Here is a 22,504-nt window from a genome sequence, read left to right as displayed (position 1 = left end):
TTATGATATGACCTTTATTCTGTATGTACATGTCAGTTGATAGCACTCACCTCTGAGCCAGAAGGTCATTTTGATACAGATTTTAAGTCTAGAGAGTGAGGCTGAAGAACATCACACTTCCCAGTTACACTGTCATTCTCCCTGTGGATAGGTGGCCAAGGGCAAGCATGTGTGTAGAAGTTCCATGACGATTTGGTAACTGGGTTTTTGCAAGAGAATTATGTCATGGCATCTATTATCTATTACAAGATGAGGCATGCAGGTACAGATGTCAAGAAGGCATGCCTACATTGTAACTGCTGTGCTTTTACAAGCCACAGTTACATTGATGGCTGCCATTAAGATCCAGCAATTTTTGCCTACCAGTCTTAATAAAATCCAGCAGTCATGTCTTTATCTAACCACCACATGTGGATAGTCCAGGCCACAGAAGCCAGTGGCCAAACACAAATATAACTGTGGTTAGAACGTTGTGATTTAAGCCTATTGCACATAACACTAGGCTGACACTTCAGTCCATTACTGAGGGAATTATAATGTTGGAGTTGTTGCCTATCGGATGCGACATTAAACTGAGACCTGTTTACTTGTCTTGGTAGTGCATGTGGACGTAAAAGATCCCATGGTGACATTCAAACAAGAGGTGCGAGTGCTCCCAGTATCCTGGCCAACATTACTGCAACAGCAGAAAAAGCAGATGAATTTATCATTCATCTCATAAGACCTTGAATGAAAATTTGCTGTTATGTATGCTTCCATAACAATTGATTGCTCTTCAAAAGTAAATTATTGGTTGTGAAACTCATTGAAAATAACAAACTGTTACAAAAGTGCAAGTTCCACCTTTTCTAATGTTGTATTTTCTTTGACAGAGGAAGAGGAGGAGCAGGTCCCCACTGATGGAGGTACATCAGCAGAAGCTATGCAGGTTCCCCTTGAAGAGGAAGAGGAGGATATGGAAGAGGAAGAGACTGTTAATGATGAAAACTTTTTGGGCAAGAGACCACTTGAAAGCCCTGAGTCTGTTGATTTACCAGTTGCAAAGCGAGCTAGAACAGCTGGCTGTAAAATGGAGAGCCCTGATGGTGTCTTAGAGCCAAGGGAACCCTTGAGTATGATCAATTCTCAAAGGGTGCCTCCTGTTTTATCCCCAGTTGCACCACCTGATCATTCTGACTCTCTGCCTCTTTCGCCTGAACCTCCGATGCTTGCACCCATACCGAAACCATCACAACTTTCAACCCCCAAAGCTTCAGATGCAAAAGTGTTCACGTCTAAAGTCAAATCTAAAATCTCTTCACCAATACAAAAAAACAAATCCCCTAAAGGATCTAATTTGGCACTTTCAGGCAGTCCCATTCGTTCTCCGAAAGCTTCATTGAAATCAGACAAAAAATCACCTATGCGTACAAAAAGTCCTAAAAGCCCTAAAAGTCCAAAAGTACCAGCAACTGTTTCTCATTCCACTGCCAAGAATGAAACTCCAAACCGAACACCTTTGTCTGTCTGTAATTCAGGGTCTGAGAAACTTGGTAAAGAAAATATTCACACAAAACAGCAACACACATCAACTGAATTGGAGAAGCCAAATGTTTTGGAAACTTCGCCAAAAAAATTGCCAGTGCCTGATAAGAGTATTGATGACTCTATTGATGCTGTTATAGCTCGTGCTTGTGCTGAGCGTGAGCCAGACCCCTTTGAGTTTTCCTCAGGGTCAGAATCAGAAGGAGAAATCTTCACTAGTCCCAGAAGACTCACTATTTCAGAATCGTCAACACCGCGGATGCTTTCCCTATCTAGTAGCTTTAGCAGGGGTAGTGCAACCCCAGTGTCGTCATCTGGGCCAACAACAAGCACAAATGTGTCATGGACTTTGGATGATTCCATTAATGAGGTTGTCAGGAAGGCCAGCTTAGGTACACCTCCCTCTGTACCTGCATCCATTCCTTACCTGTCCTCCCCGTCTGCTTCACCACCAACCCCAGAACCTCTTCTTAAGCTCTATGAAGAACGTACAAGGCATGCATCTTCATCTGATGTGAAGAAAAAGCTGAAAAAAGAGATTAAGATGAAAATCAAGAAAAAGGAAAAAGAAAAGTTAAAGGACAAGGACGGAGAAAAAAAGGAAAAGGGCAAAGACAAAGAGAAAAACAAGGACAGAGTGAAGGAAGCCAACAAAGAGTCCAAGATTTTTTTTAAGGAATTTGGTAAAGAACACGAGAAAGATCCATTTAAATTTAGAATTAAAGACTTTGATGAGAGTGATGTAAAGGTAAAACATAAAGACGGGAGCTTTAAAAAGGACAAAGAAAAGCACAAAGAAAAGAAGAAAGATAAAGAAAAGGGGAAAAAGGATAAAGAAAAGAATAAAGACAAGGATAAACATAAAGCTAAGGCCCCTTCAGCAGGACTTGCGTTTATTCCAAAAGAGGTCCCGTTGCCCTTGTTCAGTACGCCAAGCAATGTCAAGACACACTGTGTTTTGCCAGCAGTGTCTCCTATGGTTCCAGAAAAACTATTTGAGGAAAAGGCTAAAGAGAAGGACAAGAAAAAAGACAAAAAGGAGAAAAAGAAGAAAAAAGATAAGGACAAGGACAGGATGAAGGAAAAGGAGAAAAAGGAGAAAGAAAAGAAGGAAAAGGAGAAAGAAAAAGATAAACATAAAAATGAAAAAGTAAGTTGTACTATAAAGTATGTATTGCTTTAACAGTGATCCTTTAATAATTGAGCATGACGATAGCTAAGCTAAATTGAACTACCAGTATTAGATATTTATAACAAACCATTGATGTTATATCATTAACTTTCATTTCTATTAATCTTTTTAAAGATTTATTTTGGGAAGATGGATTTCATACAGGTTCAAAACTCTGAATTTCTAAATTCTAGAGTCAGTGTATGGTATCAGAACTAGGCCACTAACTTGCGTTGAAGAAAAACCCTTATGTTAGCTATTTATTTACTGGGTTTGAATCTATTTATTTTCATCAAGGAAATATTTCCAGGTATTCGTGTATTTTAAAGCTGGGCATTAGAGTAGGTTTACAGTACAGAAATTTAATAAAAGGTTAGTGCTGAGTGGTAATTATAATATATTGTAAAATTTCATGAATAACCAAACTGTTTCATGTGCTACTCTCAAGTTTGTAATGTGAATGATGCCTTTGCTGAACTTCATATAACAGCTCAGAGGTCTTTCCTCCTACTGGATATACGTTGCAAAGAAAATCATGAAGCCAGAAGACATCAGATGTTCCTAGATACTATTGTAATTTAGATTAATCTGCTTAGATAAGCTTCGAAGTTGTTTTTTTGCTGCAAGACAGGATTTGAAAAATGAATTTTTCAGAGAACCACTCTAACGCTTTCACTTTGTGATGGTGCTTCACGGGTGTCCTGAAAGAAATGTAGAGCAACAGAGCATTATCAGTTTGTGCCTTGAGGTATGTAGTAAAAAGAATCTAAATCCCAGAAGATTAACAGAAAAATGCAACACACTCCAAAAAGGGGCTTATGTGACTGGTATTATTTATCCAGGTGAAAAGAATGGTGCTTATATATAAGACTGTGAACAAATCCACTGGCAATGTATTTCTAGTACTCCACAAAAGGAGTCTTATATTAGTGGCTCTTCACTATCTTGCTTTGGACCCTGTTGCCAGCCCAACCCGTGTATGCGAGTCCTCTTACTAAATTCAGCTTCTTGTGAAGTTGTCTTTTTTTCCTCAAATGTACAAACTTGTATCTTTTCACGGGCATTTCAAATCAACAGTACCCTGCAGTATGTGTGCATATATTTCTAACAATGAGAAATTAATGTCTTAATTAAACCATCTAGTTTATGACTAATTGATCAATCTGTAATCTACCATTTTTTCCTTCACATGTTTGCAACTTCATTGTAAAGAACTTATTCAAAAAAAATATTCCAATGCAGATATAATCCTAGTATTTGAAGAGCAGAGGAATATCTAAAAATCAGTAGTGGGAGGCAAAATCTTTTAAATAAATTTCAAAGGAATCTGGCATGGGGAAAATTTAAAAAGCATGAATTCCTGCTTGATTGAGTTAAGTTCTTCAAAAATTCACAATGGAGAAGAAAGAAAATGCAGTGGATAGTGTAAAGCTGGAGTCTTTAAAGAAGCACTTGACAGAGTTCCTCAATTTTGTATAGAAAGGGTCAGAGAATAGATGGCATATTAGAATACTGAATACATAGTTGGCCCAGAAATCTGAAAGGGCAGTCAAAAAGGAAACTTTTTCTGCTAAAAATTGGTTGTTAGTGGAGTACAAGTCTTTGGACTTGCCCTTGGACAAGTAAGTTAGAACAAAATGTTAAAAGCAGATTTTCAGGCGATACTGAGAAACAATGCAACCATTTAGAAGGATTTGTATCTATGACACACTGGGCCAGTTGATGGCAAATCCAGTGCAATAAACTAAAATATGGAATGTGTTTTGAGTTAAATAGTCATGTAGCATATTGGCATTTTAGGATCATTGTGTACAAAATGTATAGCCACAAGAAAAAGGCCACAAAGCTATATTAGCAGAGTGATAGAATGCAAATCAAAAGTGATATTGTTTTTGTCCAGAGCACTTGATGGATCCAGTGTGAAGTGCTGGTTGCAATAATGGGTCATCTTGCCGTAGGAAAAATATTGTTTACCATGGGAGAGTGGAATGCAGAGAAATAAAGTTATTTGTGTATCAGTGATCTTGAGTTCTGAGAAAAGGTTAATAAAGTTGTTCTTATTTAAAAACATAAGATAAGACATAAGAAGTAGGAGCAGGAGTCGGCCATTCGGCCCCTCAAGCCTGCTCCGCCATTAAAAAAGATCGCGGCTGATCTGATTGTGACCTTAACTCCACTTTCCTGCCTGCCCCCCAGAATCCTTGACTCCCTTGTAGATCAAAAATCTGTCTAACTCAGCCTTGAATATATTCAGTGACCCAGCCTCCACTGCTATCTAGGGAAGAGAATTCCAAAGATTAATGACCCCCAGAGAGAAGAAATTCCTCCTCATCTCTGTCTGAAAAGGGAGACCCCTTATTTTGAAACTGTGCCCCTTAGTTCTAGATTCCCCCACGAGGGGAAACATTCTCTCAGCATCTACCCTGTCAAGCCCCTCAATGTTATACTTCAATAAGATTATCTCTCATTCTTCTAGACTACAATGAGTATAGGCCCAACCAGCTCAATCTTTCCTCATAAGACAACCCCTTCATTCCAGGAATCAGCCTCGTGAACCTTCTTTGAACTGCTTCCAAAACAAGTATATCTCTCCTTGAGTAAGGAGACCAAAACTGTACGCAGTACTTCAGGTGCGGTCTCACCAAAGCCCTGTGCAATTGTAGCAAGACTTCCCTACTTTTATACTCCATCCCCATTGCAATAAATGCCAACATTCCATTTGCCTTCCTAATTACTTGCTGTACCTGCATGCTAATTTTATGTGATTCATGTACAAGGACACCCAGATCCCTCTGTACCGTAGCATTCTGCTGTCTCTCGCCATGTAAATATAATAATCTGCTTTTCTGTTTTTTCTGCCAAGGTGGACAACTTCACATTTTCTCACATTATACTCCATCTGCCAAATTTTTGTCCACACACTTAACCTATTTATATCTCTTTGCAGACACTTTGCGCTGAATTTTATGAGTGCACCGCAGTTTGCAGCAGTGCACTCTGATGGTGGCGTGCATCCCACGCGGATGCGCCACCCTGAACCCCTGCAATATTTCGCGCGGGGGCCATTTAAATGGAGGGGGCGGAGCAGCCGCTCCCGATGACGTAGAGGGGGCGACCACTGCCACTGTTGCAATTCCGAATTCCCCGCCCCTCCCCCCCCGAACTTCAGTATCTTTGACCCTTAACCCCTTCTTCACAACCAATAGGAATAGTTTCCCCCTCTTTCCCCCCAAGCCCTAGTAATTGTAGTCCTTTCCCCAACCCCCCCCCACACCAGTGTTGCCTGGCACGTGAGTTGCTTCACATGGGACGGCCGCCCGTTCCAGATTCATTACCATCTATTTTAATATTTAAATGAAGGCCCCGCCCCCAAGTGGCGGGTGGGTGGGGTGCTGCACCAAGGCCTCGTCATCGCCAGTAACATGCGGTAGGGCCATGTGTCATGGCGGGCCTCTCCCGTAAGTATTTTATAGGCCCCCCCGCCACGACCCACAGCGTCGAGGGACTGGTAACATCCAGCCCTTTGTGTCCTCCTCACAACTTGCTTTCCTCCCTAAAATAAAAGCAAAATACTGCAGATGCTGGAAATCTGAAATAAATGCTAGAAATCCTCAGCAGGTCTGGCAGCATCTGTGGAGCGAGAAGCAGAGTTAACGTTTCAGGTTTGCTCCCTCTCTTTGCATCATCTGCAAATTTGGCTACAATACAGTGTCTCTTCATCCAATTCAATAATATAGATTGTAAATAGTTGAGGCCCCAGCACTGCTCTCTGTAGCACTCCACTAGTTACAATTTGCCACTCTGAAAATGCCCATTCAGACCAACTGTTCCCTGTTAGTTAGCCAATCCTCTGTCCATGCTAATATATTACCCCCAACACCATGAACTCTTATCTTGTGAAGTAAGCTTTTATGTGGCACCTAATCGAATGCCTATTGGAAATTCAAATGCACTGCATCTATAGGTTCTCCTTTCTCCACCCTGCTTGTTACATCCTCAAAGAACTCTAATAAATTTGTCAAACACGATTTCCCTTTCATAAAACCTTGTTGACTCTGTTGATTGCATTATGATTTTCAAATTGTCCTGCTACTACTTCCTTAATAATGGATTCTAGCGTTTTCTCAGTGACAGATGTTAGGCTAATTGGCCTATAGTTTCCTGCTTCTGTCAGCCACCACCCCCACCTTTCTAGAATAGAGGTTTTTTTTAAGTTGTTCGGTGGATGTGGGCGTAGCTAGCAGGCCAACATTTATTGCTCGTCCCTAATTGCCCTTGAGAAGGTGGTGGTGAGCTGCCTTCTTGAACCGCTGCAGTCCTTGGGGTGTAGGTACACCAGCAGTGCTGTTAGGAAGGGAGTTCCAGGATTTTGACCCAGTGACAGTGAAAGAGCAACGAAAAAGCTCCAAGTCAGGATGGTGTGTGGCTTGGAGGGGAACTTGGTTGGTGTTCCCATGCATCTGCTACCTCTGTCCTTCTAGGTGGTAGAGTTCGCGAGTTTAGAAGGTGCTGTCAAGGGAGCCTTGGTGAGTTGCTGCAGTGCATCTTGTATATGGTACACACTGCTGCCACTGTGCGTCACTGGTGGATGGGGTGCCAATCAAGCGGGCTTCTTTTTCCTGGATGATGTCGAGCTTCTTGAGTGTCGGAGCTACACCCATCCAGGCAAGTGGAGAGTATTCCATCACACTCCTGACTTGTGCCTTGTAGGTGGTGTTACATTTGCAGTTTTCCCATCTGCTGGGACCTTTCCAGAATCTAGGGAATTTTGGAAGATTACAGCCCATGCATCCACTATTTCTGGAACCACTTCTTTTAAGACCCTAGGATGTAGGCCATCAGATCCAGGGGACTTGTCAGCCTTTACTCCAATAGTTTTTCCAGTAATTTTTCCTCTAGTGATTGTTTTAATTTCCTCCCTCCCTTTTGTCTGTTGATTTTCTGCTATTGTTGGGATGCCTTTTGTGTTTTCTACTGCACAGACAGATACAAAATACTTGTTCAAAGTCGCTGCCATTTCCTTTTTTCCCATTAATTACCCAGTCTCATCCTCTAAGGGACCAACAGTTACTTAGCTATCCTCATCCTTTTTATATATTTGTAGGAGCTTTTACTGTCTGTTTTTCTATTTCTTGCGAGTTTACTCTCATAACCTAATTTCTTTTTTTTTAGTCATCCTCTGCTGGTTTCTAAAATTTTCCCAATCTTCTGGCCTACCACTAATCTTTGCAGCATTGTACGTCTTTTCTTTCAATTTGATATCCTTAACTTCCTTAGTTAAGCACGGATGGTGCATCCTTCACATAGTCTTTGTTTCTCAATGGAATGTATCTTTGTTGAGAGTTATGAAATATCTCCTCAAATATCTACCACTGCTTCTGTACTGTCTTACCTTTTAACTTATTTTCCCACTCCACTTTAGTAAACCGTGTCTTCATACCCTTGTAATTGCCTTTATTTAAGTTTAAGACATTAGTTTCAGACCCAAACTTCTCACCATCAAACTGAAAGTGAAATTTTTTCATGTTATGATCACTGTTGCCTAGAGGATCCTTTACTATGAGGTCATTTATTAATCCTGTCTCATTACACATTACTAGGTTTAAAATAGCCTACTCCTGGGTTGGTTCCAGAATGCATTGTTCTAAGAAACTGTCCCTAATACCCTGAATGAACTCAACCTCCAGGCTACCTTTGATAAGTTGATTAGTCCAATCTAAATGAAGATTAAAATCGCCCACGATTATTGCAGCAGTTGGTTGGTTGGCATCCTTCCATCTACGAAAGATGATGGGCACAGAACAAACAATCCATTTATGTGGGGTGTCTTCTCTTGGTGCACCTTTGCTGATGGCTGTGAAGGCCAATCCTTGTGAGGCAGGTTCTTCCAGAAGTGCCACATGTGAAGCTGCAAAGTGACACTGTTGTTTTCGGCGTTGACGCTGTAGCCACTGGTCATTGTTGTAGTGCACGCAAGTCCACAAGATGCGTTGGCATTTCCCTCTTTCGTTAGCTAGTGACTCTCGGGTATGATAGCCGACATTTAGGGCCTTGAAGCTTTGCCTGCCCCACTGGTCGTCTGGCCCCAGCTACCCCACCATGCAGAAGGTTTTCCATCCTGTGGACGTGTATGATTCACTGAAGCTGCCTCTGTTTGATTAGCGCTTGCACACCTGGGAGCTCTGCCTTTGAGAGGACTGCCACATTTGTGACCTTGTCCTACCAGGATTTTTTTTTTTTATTCATTCATTCATGGGATGTGGGCATCGCTGGCCAGGTCAGCATTTATTGCCCATCCCTAATTGCCCTTGAGAAGGTGCTGGTGAGCTGCCTTCTTGAACCGCTGCAGTCCATGTAGGGTAGGTACACCCACAGTGCTGTTAGGAAAGGAGTTCCAGGATTTTAACCCAGTGACAGTGAAGGAACGGCGATATAGTTCCAAGTCAGGATGGTCTGTGGCTTGGAGGGGAACTTGCAGGTGATGGTGTTCCCATGCATTTGCTGCCCTTGTCCTTCTAGTTGGTAGAGATCGTGGGTTTGGAAGGTGCTGTCTAAGGAGCCTTGGTGCGTTGCTGCAGTGCATCTTGTAGATGGTACACACTGCTGCAACTGTGCATCGGTGGTGGAGGGAATGAATGTTTGTGGATGGGGTGCCAATCAAGCGGGCAGCTTTGTCCTGGATGGTGTTGAGCTTCTTGAGTGTTGTTGGAGCTGCACCCATCCAGGCAAGTGGAGAGTATTCCATCACACTCCTGACTTGTGCCTTGTAGATGGTGGGGAGGCTTTGGGGAGTCAGGAGGTGAGTTACTCGCGGCAGGATTCCTAGTTTCTGACCTGCTCTTGTAGCCACGGTATTTATATGGCTACTCCAGTTCAGTTTCTGGTCAATGGTAGCCCCTAGGATGTTGATAGTGGGGGATTCAGCGATGATGATGCTGTTGAATGTCAAGGGGAGATAGTTAGATTATCTCTTGTTGGAGATGGTCATTGCCTGGCACTTGTGTGGCACAAATGTTACTTGCCACTTTTCATTCCAAGCCTGATATTGTCCAGGTCTTGCTCATTTCCACACAGACTGCTTCAGTATCTGAGGAGTCACGAATGGTGCTGAACATTGTACAATCATTAGCGAACATCCCCACCTCTGACCTTATGATTGAAGGAAAGTCATTGATGAAGCAGCTGAAGATGGTTGGGCCTAGGACACTACCCTGAGGAACTCCTGCAGTGATGTCCTAGAGCTCAGATGATTGACCTTCAACAACCACAACCATCCTCCTTTGCATTAGGTATGACTCTAGCCAGCAGAGAGTTTTCCCCCTGATTCCTATTGACCTCAATTTTGCTAGGGCCCCTTCCCTTAATGCGCTGCAGTCAGCAAAGATGGAAATTATTGAGCAGCTTTTCTTGGTAGCTGTAAATTGCCCATGTTTCTGAGCCATACAGCAAGGTGCTGAAAACGCAGGCTTTATAAACCATCAGCTTGCAGTACCTTTCTTACAATTTGAAAAGGGGACGAAGCAGTCTATTGTAGCTTAAATATTCTACAGGAAAGTGAATTAGAATAAGTTACAATTGGAACAAGTAATTGCAGAGACACCTAAATGTGTTTTTGGAGAAAGAAGGTGGTGAGATCTATACTTTCTTTCAGTACTAGGGTTAAGATCAAACAAAAAGAGGACAAATTATGATTTCTGGTTCTTAAATTGTTTCAAGTCCAAATGGCTATTGCACCATCTCTTAAGTAAGAGAATCAGAAAGGATAAGACTCATATTCTGCTTGGCAACAAATGGAGTTACAATTCTTTTTTCTTCCCAGAGACAGTAAGCAAACCTACACAGTGCCTGTCAATAGCGGGGTGCATGAATGTATCCCCTTTGATTTCTGGCCAGCATCCAACACTCCCGTCATTTGTCAGGGTCGTTGACACAGGTGAACGATTCAGAAGTCATGTGGGTGAAAGGCAGGCTGAGTTTAAGAGTAATGCCAGCTAGGTAGAACAAAGTAATTGTATAATATTTTCTGAAGCTGAGAGAGGATAGCTACATTCCAGAATGTCAGAAGTATTCCAAATCCATTATTATCTAATTCAACTAATCAGTTTCTATTGTAATGTTTGCATATCTAGCCTTTGATCCATGACACACACTAATGAGACAGTAATCCAGCTATTACTTTCTGTATGCTCTGGAATGTTACCAGTTCAGCTTTATGGTAAATTCTATTGAGAGCACTTAATACCATGAATGGATCCTGTACAAGCAATAATTTGTCATTGCATTCCCTTTTATATTGTTGACAAATACATATTCCTACCTTCTGTGAGCAATTTGCCACGCGCTTTGGATTGGATGCATTGAAAATGCCAAACTGTTTTCTATTCTACTGTGACAGACCTTATCTAACTGTATTGCATGAGGGTAATGAATTCTATTTTTCCTCATCTTTAAACAAAAAAGGGTATTCTGTCAGATAATCTATGTGCAAACCAAATCTCTTGTGAAATTTTGAATTGTGCAAATATTTGGCATCGATAGAAGTGTCATAAACTTTTCTTGCAGTTCAGCAAGCCTACTTATAGTGTAAGGAAAACTCGGTGTTGTAAATTGTGAAAGCAGCCTCCCCCTTCTCCCACTAAGATATTTTAGATGTCATAAGATTGGTAACGTGATAATCTTTGCACGATATAAATAAAAGCACCTCTTTAATCATTCAGTCTCTCTTAATGGTATAAAAGTGTCCCTGTCCTTTACCTGTAAGGAACAGGTGAGCTCTGCCTCTGCACCCCCCACCCCCCAACGTGTTCATCCAAGGCCATCTCTTACAGACTTTCACACCAAACACCAGCATTTCATAAGTTGGTACCTCCCAACTCTAAGCAGTAGCCTACCTTGGTTTAGCCAAGCTCCAGCTTTCATGCTTTCACAAAAGTATATCAATTGAGAACATAACACCTGGGTTACTCACTGATTATTACATTTTATGGATCTATAGCTAACTATTCAAAAATCAGTACCTATTACCAAATACCTCTTTGGCACACTGTACATCAGTTACCCTTAACTTTAGCATCTCTCATGAAAGACTCCTGAATGTCATTTATGATGGAATATGTTACCTTAGGTTCATTAGGTCATTGTTTTTGTAGAAACTCTGCAAACAAGACATCTCTTCAATGCTCATTGGTTCTCTGAATATTTCATTAGTAGATGCAGCTCTGTCCACGAAGCAATATGTTCAGAAGAGATCCAATTTCTCTCCTTCAGTATAGATAACAGTATGCTGAATCATTGTCCAGACCTACTGTCAGTAGTGAGTCTCAGACTAGCAAGTAAACCTAATCTTTCTTGTCCACTAAAAGGTATATTTATTTGTATTTTTCTGAACAGACAGACAAATGCACTGTAACAATCCTTAATTCCTTCTCACTAATGTTGTCACTATCTTCACAGAGCCTTGACCTTTTCTGAAAACCCGCAGTCTTATCATTCCACATAAGTTGGCATCCAAATGCATTCTGCCTTCAGCCTCTGTGACGATGTCATTACTGATGCCCAACCTTTTCTTTTCCTCATCAATTTTCCCTGAAAATAGTGACTGTTGTCGTGATCATGGATTCACAGCTAATGACAGCCCGCCGGTGCCTTGTGCAAGTGGTCGTTTGTCATGCGTGAGCCAAGGCTATTGTTTGACAATGCAGGGGAGAGAAGGGAACATTACACCTGATCGATCCTGTTCTCATCCCAATTTCCAAGCATACTAATTCTCCAGCAGGTGTCACTAAATAAAGATCAGAACCAGCAGATTTTTCTGCTCCCGGACCCAAGGACAGAGAACAAATTCCGCACAAACCAGAATGGAATCTTTCTGTCCGTATGGTTCAGTAAAAAACTATAGCATATGAAACCACTAATAGCTGAGGTGGGCTTGACTTCCTAATGATTCAAGATCTCCTGACAGATAGGTTGTCATTTTTAAATTTGTTCATAAATGTATGCCCTGTTGTTAATCGTATCCTTTCTGAAATGTTATCACTGACCGATTCAGGGTGGGGAATATCAGACCCATTCTAGGATAAATGTGAAACATGAGAAAGAACCTGATTTGGATGCAGAGACTTTCTATCAGGTTCCTCAGAAAATCATGCTTTTTGGCCATTGTGAAGATGTGTGCATCTACACTAATCTCTCTCTCTTCCCTTTATCATCTGGAAGGCCAGATTTGACGAATTTTAAATGAACTTGCTTACACTTTTCGTGATAATCTTGTTTCAGCCTCTAAAGAGTTAGTAAACAACAGATTTTGATCAATCAATTGTGCCTCATTGGGCATGAAGATAGAGTACTCTAATCTGGGTAATCTTAATGGAATTCTGTCCTGTCAGTTCTCTTCTAAACTTTTTCTCCAGTTCCACCTAAGTGGAAAATGCACAGTTCCATAAACTGAGTAGGATTACTCCCAAGCTATACGGTTTAAATGATGAGGTAAACCATGAGAGTAAAGGTGAGCAACTTAGAACTGCCGTTTGAATCCAGCAGTACTCTGGAGGTTGTGAGGGCTATTTTATACTATTTTCAATCTGTTTTTGCTCCTGGCAGATGTTATGCTAGACAATTAGACAATCAGACCTGCCAAAGTACCAACTGGACAATTAGAGCTAATTCGCTCTAAACTAGATTTTCCTTCCATTCACAGTTAATGGGCGGAAAATCTAGGTAGCTGTGGAATTGCTTTGATGTGTGACGCCATCCACACTGAAGGATTAATGAATGTGATATACTGCAAATTTACTTAGCAAGAATTCACGATCAGTATATATAATAAATTACATAGTGCATGTCTTAATTGGTCACAATGCAATTGATGATCTCAGATGTCATACTGCAAGAGCGAAGTTCAAGTGATTTGTTCTTTACCTGAATCCCTGCAGTAGATAATCTGCAAGTTTCTAAGACACCTGCTTGTATGGCTTGTAAAGTTAAATGATTTGCAGGGTTATCCTCAGGCCTCAGCGAAGAGCAAGCCAAATAAATAATGGGGGAATCACAAGTGTGACGCTGATTTAATAAGTTTTAAGGACCATATTACTGACATTGTTCATTGTGGTCCTCCTATTAGAATATGTAATAGCTTTTATAGGTGGTCTAAAGTGTTCTATTTAAGGTTTGTTCAAGCTGTAGTTATATGATTTCAAGGATCGTTATCTAATATTGACTGTTTCTTCCAAGACAAATAGTAGCAATGTGAAATAAATCCATTTGGTACTTTGGCAAGTCTGATTAGAGATAGAGGTTCCTGAACTCTGAACAGAACTTCTGCCCCATCATATTAAGGAGTTTAGTCCTCTCCACAAAGAAAGCTAAGGCATATTTTAGATTGACATTGTGGGATAGTGGAAGCCAAGAATTAGGAAGGGGTGCAATTTCTTGAGAATGATAACATTCTGCTACTGCCTTGGTGAGGAATTTGGATATAATCTTAGGACTTTTTTTATTAATTGGAAAAGTAAAGTGAAGGATCAAGTTCCGTCGTGCAGGATGTTACAAAGGATGAAAACAATGAGAGATTAGGTAAATCCGAGCTTGAGGTTTTAAAAGCCTGAAGATTGTAGGAAGAAAGAGACAAACAGGAGATAGAAGCTTTGAAGTTTGAGTTATTTGCAGTGGGAAATTGTATGACAAGTTTTGATTTCAGAACAGAATGGATGTAGGAAAGTGAAAGAGGCAACTAGGAATGGGCAGCAATGCCCATATCTTGAAAACAATAAATGTATATTTAAAAATGTGATGCTTCTAAGGGATCCCACCGATCTGTATATTTTAGTACTAATGTGCTAAACTATGGCGTGGTGAAGTAATGATTTGCATCAGTATCCAGATAATAAATTTTCAGTCTCAACCTGGCCATCAGGGAAAGAGGCTAAGCATGAATGATGACTCTTAGCTCTGAGTAAGAAACAAATTACCTGCTCTCCTCTATAGTTTTAGGATTCTTGACAGTGATGGGGACCTAAAAGATAGAAGAATATAACTTCAAAAGTAAGGATAAATATTTGCTTGAAATTAAATGTAGACATAGATTTATTATCCCAACACCCATATTAACTAGCCGCTTTTTTTTTTCAAAGACTCAGAATCCAATTAAAGATTGCCCATTGCATCAATGAGCTTTTCTGTCGATGCTTAAAACAGCCATGGTCCTAGAATGGGGTCTTGCATGCAACTCCATTTGATACAAAACTGGTGTCTCAATGTATTCAACTGAGCTGTAACTATTTTATGGAAATACATTTTATCTGGTATTTTTTCAACATCAAATTATTGGACTATTTTGATGCTAAAACATCTTGTGATTTGCCTTTGTCAAAGTGTGTGTATGGAAATTGCAAACAGTTTACAATATATTAGAGATACTATACTTAACACTGTATTTCTGTCCCAGGCAAAAACTGAAGCAATTATACCAGCTCCTTCTCCTGTTATTCCAAGGCTTACCCTGAGGGTTGGTGCTGGCCAGGACAAGATGTGAGTAACATTTTTAAAAATTATTTAGGTCATATTGTTTACATTAAGCTAAAGACCAATACCATTTAATGTAAAAATAGTTATTTATATTCTATTAAATTTTCTGAGTTTAGCTCTCTAATTTCCTCCCTGAAACTGTAACTCAAAATGTACCTTATCATCTCCAATATAATTCATTTGATATTGAATTTACTAGAATAACATCATTTTGTTAATAATGGGAAAGCGCCGAATTGAGGAAACAGCCATTTTCATCACCTATCTGCCAGTTCATGCTTTGCTCCTACTTTTAATATGGCAGTATATGGACTAGATGGAAATACCAAGCATTGGAATCATATTTAATAATTTGTGATATCTGTCTGCCACAGTTTTAAAAAAAAGCTTTTTGCTGTTCCAGTGTCGTAATGATGTATAAGTGCTGTACAAGGCAACCTGGAACCAACTCTTTTCTTTGGAATCTAAGCTTCGGTAACTTCATAAAGTTCTATTTTAGTGACTCCATGAATGAAGGTAGAGAGACATAGGACAATCGATGCAGCATCTCATGGCACATGGAGACTCTTGCCCCGATCTGCAGTTTGAAAGCATAAGCTATTGGAACAACGGAGGGATCCAAAATACCTTTTAAAACATTCAGGATTATATAGTAATTCAATTAAGTATTTATCCTCTTCATATCTTATATTTCTGGACTGCAGCAATAACTCTGATTTTATCCACTGAACCACATCATCAAGAAAAGCCCTAAATTGACTGCAGGTCCTCAGAGTTTGCTACTCTCAGCTGGAATGGGAATAAGAATGCTACAGTTAGCTGCAGGACACCTGGGTTAGAGACGTAAAAATGAAGTAAGGTATCTACTTCTGATCGTTTGCTGGATGAATGGAATTTGGGTGAGGGCTGGGTCAAGCTCTGTTGTGATAACCTCTCTATTTGAATAACCTAGCAACATTCGGGGAAACAGTGGAGTAGTGGCAATGTTGCTGGACTAGTAATCCAGAGGCCCAGGCTAATACCCTGGGACATGGATTCAAATCACATTATGGCAGCTGGTGGAATTTAAATTCACTTAATAAATTCAGTTAATTAATAAAAAGCTGGAATTGAAAGCAACTCTCAATAATGGTGCCATGAAACTATCATCAATTGTCGGAAAAACCCATCTGGTTCACTATGGCCTTTAGGGAAGGAAATCTGCTGCCTTACCAGGTCTGGCCTACATGTGACTCCAGGCCCACAGCAGTGTGGTTGACTCTTAACTGCCCTCTGAAATGGCCTAGCAAGCCACTCAGTTTCAAGGGCAATTAGGGATGGGCAACAAATGTCAGCTTGCCAGTGACGCCCAGATCCCACAAAGATTTTTTTTAAACTTACAGAAGTGAAAACACTCAATTACATTTTAGCTGGTTTTAGCAAAACTAAGCCTTGACATCCACAAAATTTATTACAGATAATTGATACCCTGAATAATGAGTGTACTGAGAAGCTAGGTTCTATACTAGTATTCATGGTCAAAAATAATTCTGTGGTACTGGAAGATCTGTGTTATGACACATGATTCCATGCAGTTCTACAACTGTCTCATCAAAGGTATTATAACCATTGAGGATACAGCTAACTCCCACAGCACATTACTTCAGTTAGCAAAGAGGGGGGAAAATACATATGCCAACACTAAGAGCACGCCTACAGTTCTCTTGTGTTTATGGCCGTTCCTATATTTTGTGGAAATGTTATGAGATATGGGAATGCTTTCCCATAATTGTGGATGTCTGCAATTTTAAAAAAAATCTTATAAAACGACTGTTGAAGCTCTCAGCGTGCGAGCGCAGTAAAGTGTCATGAATTACAGCTACATAAAAGCATGAGTTTTTAAAATAATTTAAAAATCATTTGAATTGGAATGAATTCCAAATGACAATTGATACAGCTTTCAAATTAGAAATACAGTGGAATCTGATTCTTGCGATCTACTTAAACTGGCCCCCAAAAAATCTCTATAGTTCGATTCGCTAAATCTGAATTTGCACCCAAACAGTGCTGAGAGTGGCTGTCCTGTTTAAATTTAACTTTGAGGCATTCTTTTCCCATTAACTTTTAACATTTTATTCTGTAGCTTTATTTATAGTAGAAGGTGTTTTGTATGGTGTATGCATCAGCTGTTTAACAATCAACTGCTTAAATTCCCGATATGCTACTGAAAGCGGTGCAGAGAAAACAAAAAACAAAGGATTACCACTACCTTCCCGGTACAGACTGATCAGTATAATTAAACAGGTTTGATCTAAATGGGCTGTGGAAAACTGCATTTGTCCTTAAATGATCAGGATCACTACAAGCTGAATCCACTGTATAAATCAATCAGATGTGTGTGTTATTTCAAAGTGAAGAATTGGAATTATAAAACAAAGAGTACAATAAAAGAACAATTGGGAAAGCAAAACTGTAATACCAGTGCCTATGATACAAAGTCACAAAGAGGGTGAGCACTGTCCTTGATAAACCCCATAGAAATAAATGACAGTGCAATCTATTAGTTTTAAGGTGGTTAGCATGAGTGTACTCAGATTGCCCAAAATTGCTTAAAATCTGTAAATTGTGCAGTAAAACTTACAAAGTTGTTACTTGCTATATAAACAGGAAACCCATCTGAAGTAATATTAGATTACCAAGTTCAGGTTCTGTCATTGAGGAAAGAAATCAGTCACTGTTCCCAACAACAAATTTGAGCAAGCGGTTCAGCTAAATTCCCATTAGTTTTCAGTGACTAACAGAACCTTGGACCTCGCACAATAGGACAGGGAGTTGGGGGTGGGGTGGGTGCAGGGGTGTTGGTGTGGGGGCAGGGAGCTGGACCGAGTGAGAGCGAATGAAAGCAAAGAGGCTGGGAATGTCAATACTTCATTAATGCAAAAAGCAAACAAATGGAAATACTGGAAACTGAAAATGCTAGAAATGTACAGCATGTCTGTCACATCTAAGAGAAGCAAAGACAGGAAGCAAAAAAAAAATCACTGAATTGTAATTATTAATGTGCAAATTTGTGAATTCTGAGACAGTGATCCAGCCTTGAGGTTCAGATAACAAACCTAAATCACTTCTGCTTTACTTTTATGAATTAATGTCATCTGAACCCCCAAGATTATGTTACTGTCTTATATTTCACTGACAAGTATGCAGTGTTCTTTAAGTACATTCCCAGGATGTTTGTCACCGTGAAGTAGTAGCAGTTGACTATATTTGTAGGTAAAAATGAAACAAAAAACTTGCATGTGGCTCCTGTCTCGGAACTGAAGGTGGTGACCTGAGACAGTTTGGTTGACTTTATAATGACACTAATGATGTGTGAGAATGAAACACAGTGATCAGTTGTATATTGTAGTACTTAAGTGATTGACCCCAAGGCCAGAAGATGATGGGTTTCGTTCCAGGGCAGCCTGTCCCCAGTGTAATTACTTTTAGGAATGCAGCATGACTACATACACAGAGCACAAGATGAGCACAAATTGCCCATTTCGGTCTGTGTACAGTCTTCTATCAATCACACGTTGTCAGGAATATGAAACTGTTAACTCAACAGTTTGATAATTATTGTAAACTCTCCTTTTAGAGAATAAGGCTCCCTCACCCTCCAGACAGGTACTAAAAGTGCAGAAAAGCATTGTGCCACACAACCACTTAGGCCATACCAGTCATTAGGAAGGAGATGGGAAATCACTTTTGCTCAAATTGCAATGCAGTCAGTTTAATAATGACAGCCTGCTTATAATATGTATATATGCACTGGCTTTTATATAGTATTTTTAAATGTAGAAAAACATTGCAAGGTGCTTCACAGAAGTGTAATAAGACATAAATCACTGCCAAATCGAGGAAACACGAAAGTCTTCGTGAAAAAGGTGGTTTAGGGAGGGATTTAAAGGAGGAAAGAGAAGTGGAGAGGCTCAGGAAGGAATTCCACAGTGAAGTCAGAAGGCATGCCTGCCAGGGGTGGATGAAAGAACATGGGGTGCCTAGGAGGCTAGAGTTGGAAGAATGCAGAGTTTTTGGAGGACAGAGATAGGGAGAGGCTAGGCCACAAAAGGATTTAAACATGAGAATCAGAATTTTAAATTTGAGGCGTGGGGAACCAGCATCCAAAGTAGGTCAGTGAGCACAGGGGTAATGGGGAAGTAGGTCTTGGTGCGGGATAGGAATCAAGCAGCAGAGTTTTGGATGAGCTAATGTTTCTGGGAGGCCAGCCAGGAAAATATTGAAATATTCAAGTCTGGAGGTGACGAAGATATGGATGAAGGTTTCAATGGCAGATGGACTCAGGCAGGGGAGGAAGTGGACATTGTTACAGAGGTGGGAGCAGCTGGTCTTTGTGATGGAGTGAATATGGCGTCAGAAGCTCAGCCTTGGGTCAAGTAGGATGCTGAGGTTGCGAACAGTCTGATTCAACATGAGAGAGAGTTCCCAGAGCAAAACAGAATCATAATCGAGGCTAGTACTTCACTGTAGTACTGAGGGAGTGCTGCACTGTCGGATGTGCCATTTGTTTTGGGTGAAACTTTAAACTGAGGCTGCTTCTACCTTCTCAAGTTGATGTAGAAGATCCCATGGTCCTCTTCAAAGAAGAAAAAGAGCATTCTCTCTGTGTCCTGGCCAATATTTAGCCCTCAACCAACATTAGTAGGATCTTGCTGTTTGCAAATTGGCTGCCACATTTCCCTACTTTACAGCAATAATTACTGTTCAAAAAGTATTTCAGTAGCAATAAAGCACTTTGGGACGTACTGAGGTCACAAAAGGCGCTATATAGTTGCAGGTTCTTTCATTTTTAGTGCAGTCAACTCCTGAAGATGGTGACTCAAGCTGCAGTCTTGCTCTATGGGCACCTAGCCCTTAGGTACTCCCTCTAAACCACCATACTGGAAATCTTGCTTTAACTTCCCTAAATTAATTTTTCCCATGACAACAGATTTAGCAATTACTGCTACATAGTATGAAAAAACCTCAGTATTTACTTGACACTTCTACCTATCTTATGTAATGCTGTACAGAACCCTACAATTGCACGTGTTAGTTTTTATTTCATTGAGTCCTCTCCCAAGGTGATTGGAACTTGCTTGAATGCTGCATATTGCATTCTAAGGTTTCATATAAAACAAAAGAGGCCAAATGTACTCAGCAAAACAGAATGAGGTCAGAATTTGAAGCATTCCAGAATCAAATGGAGTGTGGGGTTTATGCTGTACAGATCAAGAGATATGTTTACATAATGCAACAACAATTTACTAGTTCTTTTGACACTGGAAATATTAATTTTGTAAATGCCTTGCTTATATACTATCTACATTGCTATAAAGAATCCTTCATAAAGCTTGAAACAGTGTATAGATTGGAGCACTTATAGCAAATTACCACATTAATGGGATGCCATCTCTTGCAGTTTTTTCTCCCTAATTCTCACTAACAGCGTTAGCTTGTTGGGAAGAGGTGGCTCATATGTGCTGTATTACTTCTGCACAACCAAACACCATCTTCAAGTTCTACACATGTTGATATGCATGTGATAACACAGCATTCACAATTCTAATGCTAGGTACAATTTGAGTCCTTGTAAAAGCCAGGTAATTTTTTTCACTGCAAGCCTACAGTGGATTAGAATAATTACTCAAGGATTTTGCCGCTTTTACTAGAATTTAGACCTTACTCCAGCCCAGTTGCTATTTTCATAATTCTATTTATGCAATATCTTAGCATGAGGCATTAATAATTATCTTAAAGATTATATATAAAGTTAAAAGAGAGATGTGGCAAATAGTTGGCAACATATTAACAGTTCTGTAAAAATAATTTACTTTTAAACTGTTAACACTGTTGTCTTCAGACAAAATCACTGAATGAAAACTTTTATCAAATTTTAAAAGCGCTGTGAGAAAGAGGCTAGTGCTTTTATTGTCTTTGTTTAAACTTATGCTTGTATAGTTAGCATAACCAAAAAGGTTAGCTCTAGTCTTAAGGTGACAGACAATTGGGGGCCCAAAGGCCATGGTTGCACAATTACTACTAACCACTTTCACAAAAAGATTGTGAAATCCCTGTGAGGTTAATTGTGAAGCAGCATTCAGAATTTGAGAGTCTAGACAGAAAATAACTTTTGACTTCATAAGGCTTTGCACAGGACAGTATGTCATGATATCACGTTGCTCACTGCCAGCTTTCTTTTTATAAACCTACAACTTGTATTTATACAACACCTTTAATGTAGTAAAAGGAGCGATTATCAAACAAAATTTGACACCAAGCCACATGAGCACTTCGCCAAGAAGTAGGTTTTAAGGAATGTCTTAAAGGAGAGAGAAGTGGAGAGTTATCGGAAGGGAACTCCAGAGCTTAGGGCCCAGGCAGATGAAGGCACAGCCACTAATGGTGGACCGGACCGATGAAAATCGGGAATGCGCAAGAGGCCAGAATTGGAGGAGTGCAGAGATCTCAAAAGGTTGTAGGATTGGAGGAGATTATGGAGATGGGGAGGGGTGAGGGAGAGATTTGAAAATAAAAATGAGAATGTTAAAATGGGCTTTGCCAGACTGCGAGCGAAATGGGACATGAGGGCAGAGGTGATAGGTGAGTGGGGCTTGATGCGAGTTAGGGTACAGGCAGCATAATGTTCCTTAGTGTAAACAAGTACTCTGAAGCAGGCTTTGTTTAATTAACCTTCAGGCACTTTTTCTAACAAAAAATTTCAAATCCTCTTACTTCCTGTGCGTTTTGCTTAATTATGTCACTTCCATTTTCTACAAACACAGTTTTTTGTGAAAAAATGTTTCTGAATTCAGAAGCCTGAATTTTAGAAGCGCGCCGCAAATCGTGGTGGCGCACTTTGCTGTTGGCGGTCTGCCCGCCACTGAGCCCCCATGGGGGCTCATTAGCATCACGGTGACGCGCCCCCTCCCATACTACGTGGGGGGAGGTGGGACATCCGGCGCGTGATGGACGTTAGCTTAGCTGTGTAGCAGGTGCTGGGGCCCTATTTAAAGCACCCCCGCACCTGCTGCCTGACAGCTGCCAAATAAGTACTTACCTCACTATTGAAGAGTGGGGATGCTGTCAATCTGGCAGCAAAGCAGAAAATTCTGGAGAAACTCAGCAGATCTGGCAGCATCTGTGGAGAGAGAAACAGACTGGAAAGTTCACTGAAAGTCACAGATCTGAAAGTTAACTCTACTTCTCTCTCCACAGATGCTGCCAGACCTGCTGAGTTTCCCCAGCAATCTCTGCTTTGCTGCCAAA

The 22,504-nt window shown here is 40.4% G+C and overlaps 1 protein-coding gene across 1 annotated transcript in view; it reads left to right on the top strand.

The window, feature by feature from the left end:
- The window catches only part of taf3 (TAF3 RNA polymerase II, TATA box binding protein (TBP)-associated facto), a 207,213-nt gene that overhangs the window by 148,380 nt on the left and 36,329 nt on the right, over positions 1-22,504 (top strand). The window contains exons 3-4 of the mRNA XM_068059509.1: positions 873-2,674; positions 15,138-15,220. Of these exons, the coding sequence (XP_067915610.1) occupies positions 873-2,674; positions 15,138-15,220 (1,885 nt within the window). The remainder of the gene's footprint in view (positions 1-872; positions 2,675-15,137; positions 15,221-22,504) is intronic.

Source organism: Heterodontus francisci, chromosome 27 (assembly GCF_036365525.1).
Source record: "Heterodontus francisci isolate sHetFra1 chromosome 27, sHetFra1.hap1, whole genome shotgun sequence".
In the NCBI taxonomy this organism is placed as follows: domain Eukaryota; kingdom Metazoa; phylum Chordata; class Chondrichthyes; order Heterodontiformes; family Heterodontidae; genus Heterodontus; species Heterodontus francisci.
This window is presented reverse-complemented; position numbering and strand designations above follow the sequence as displayed.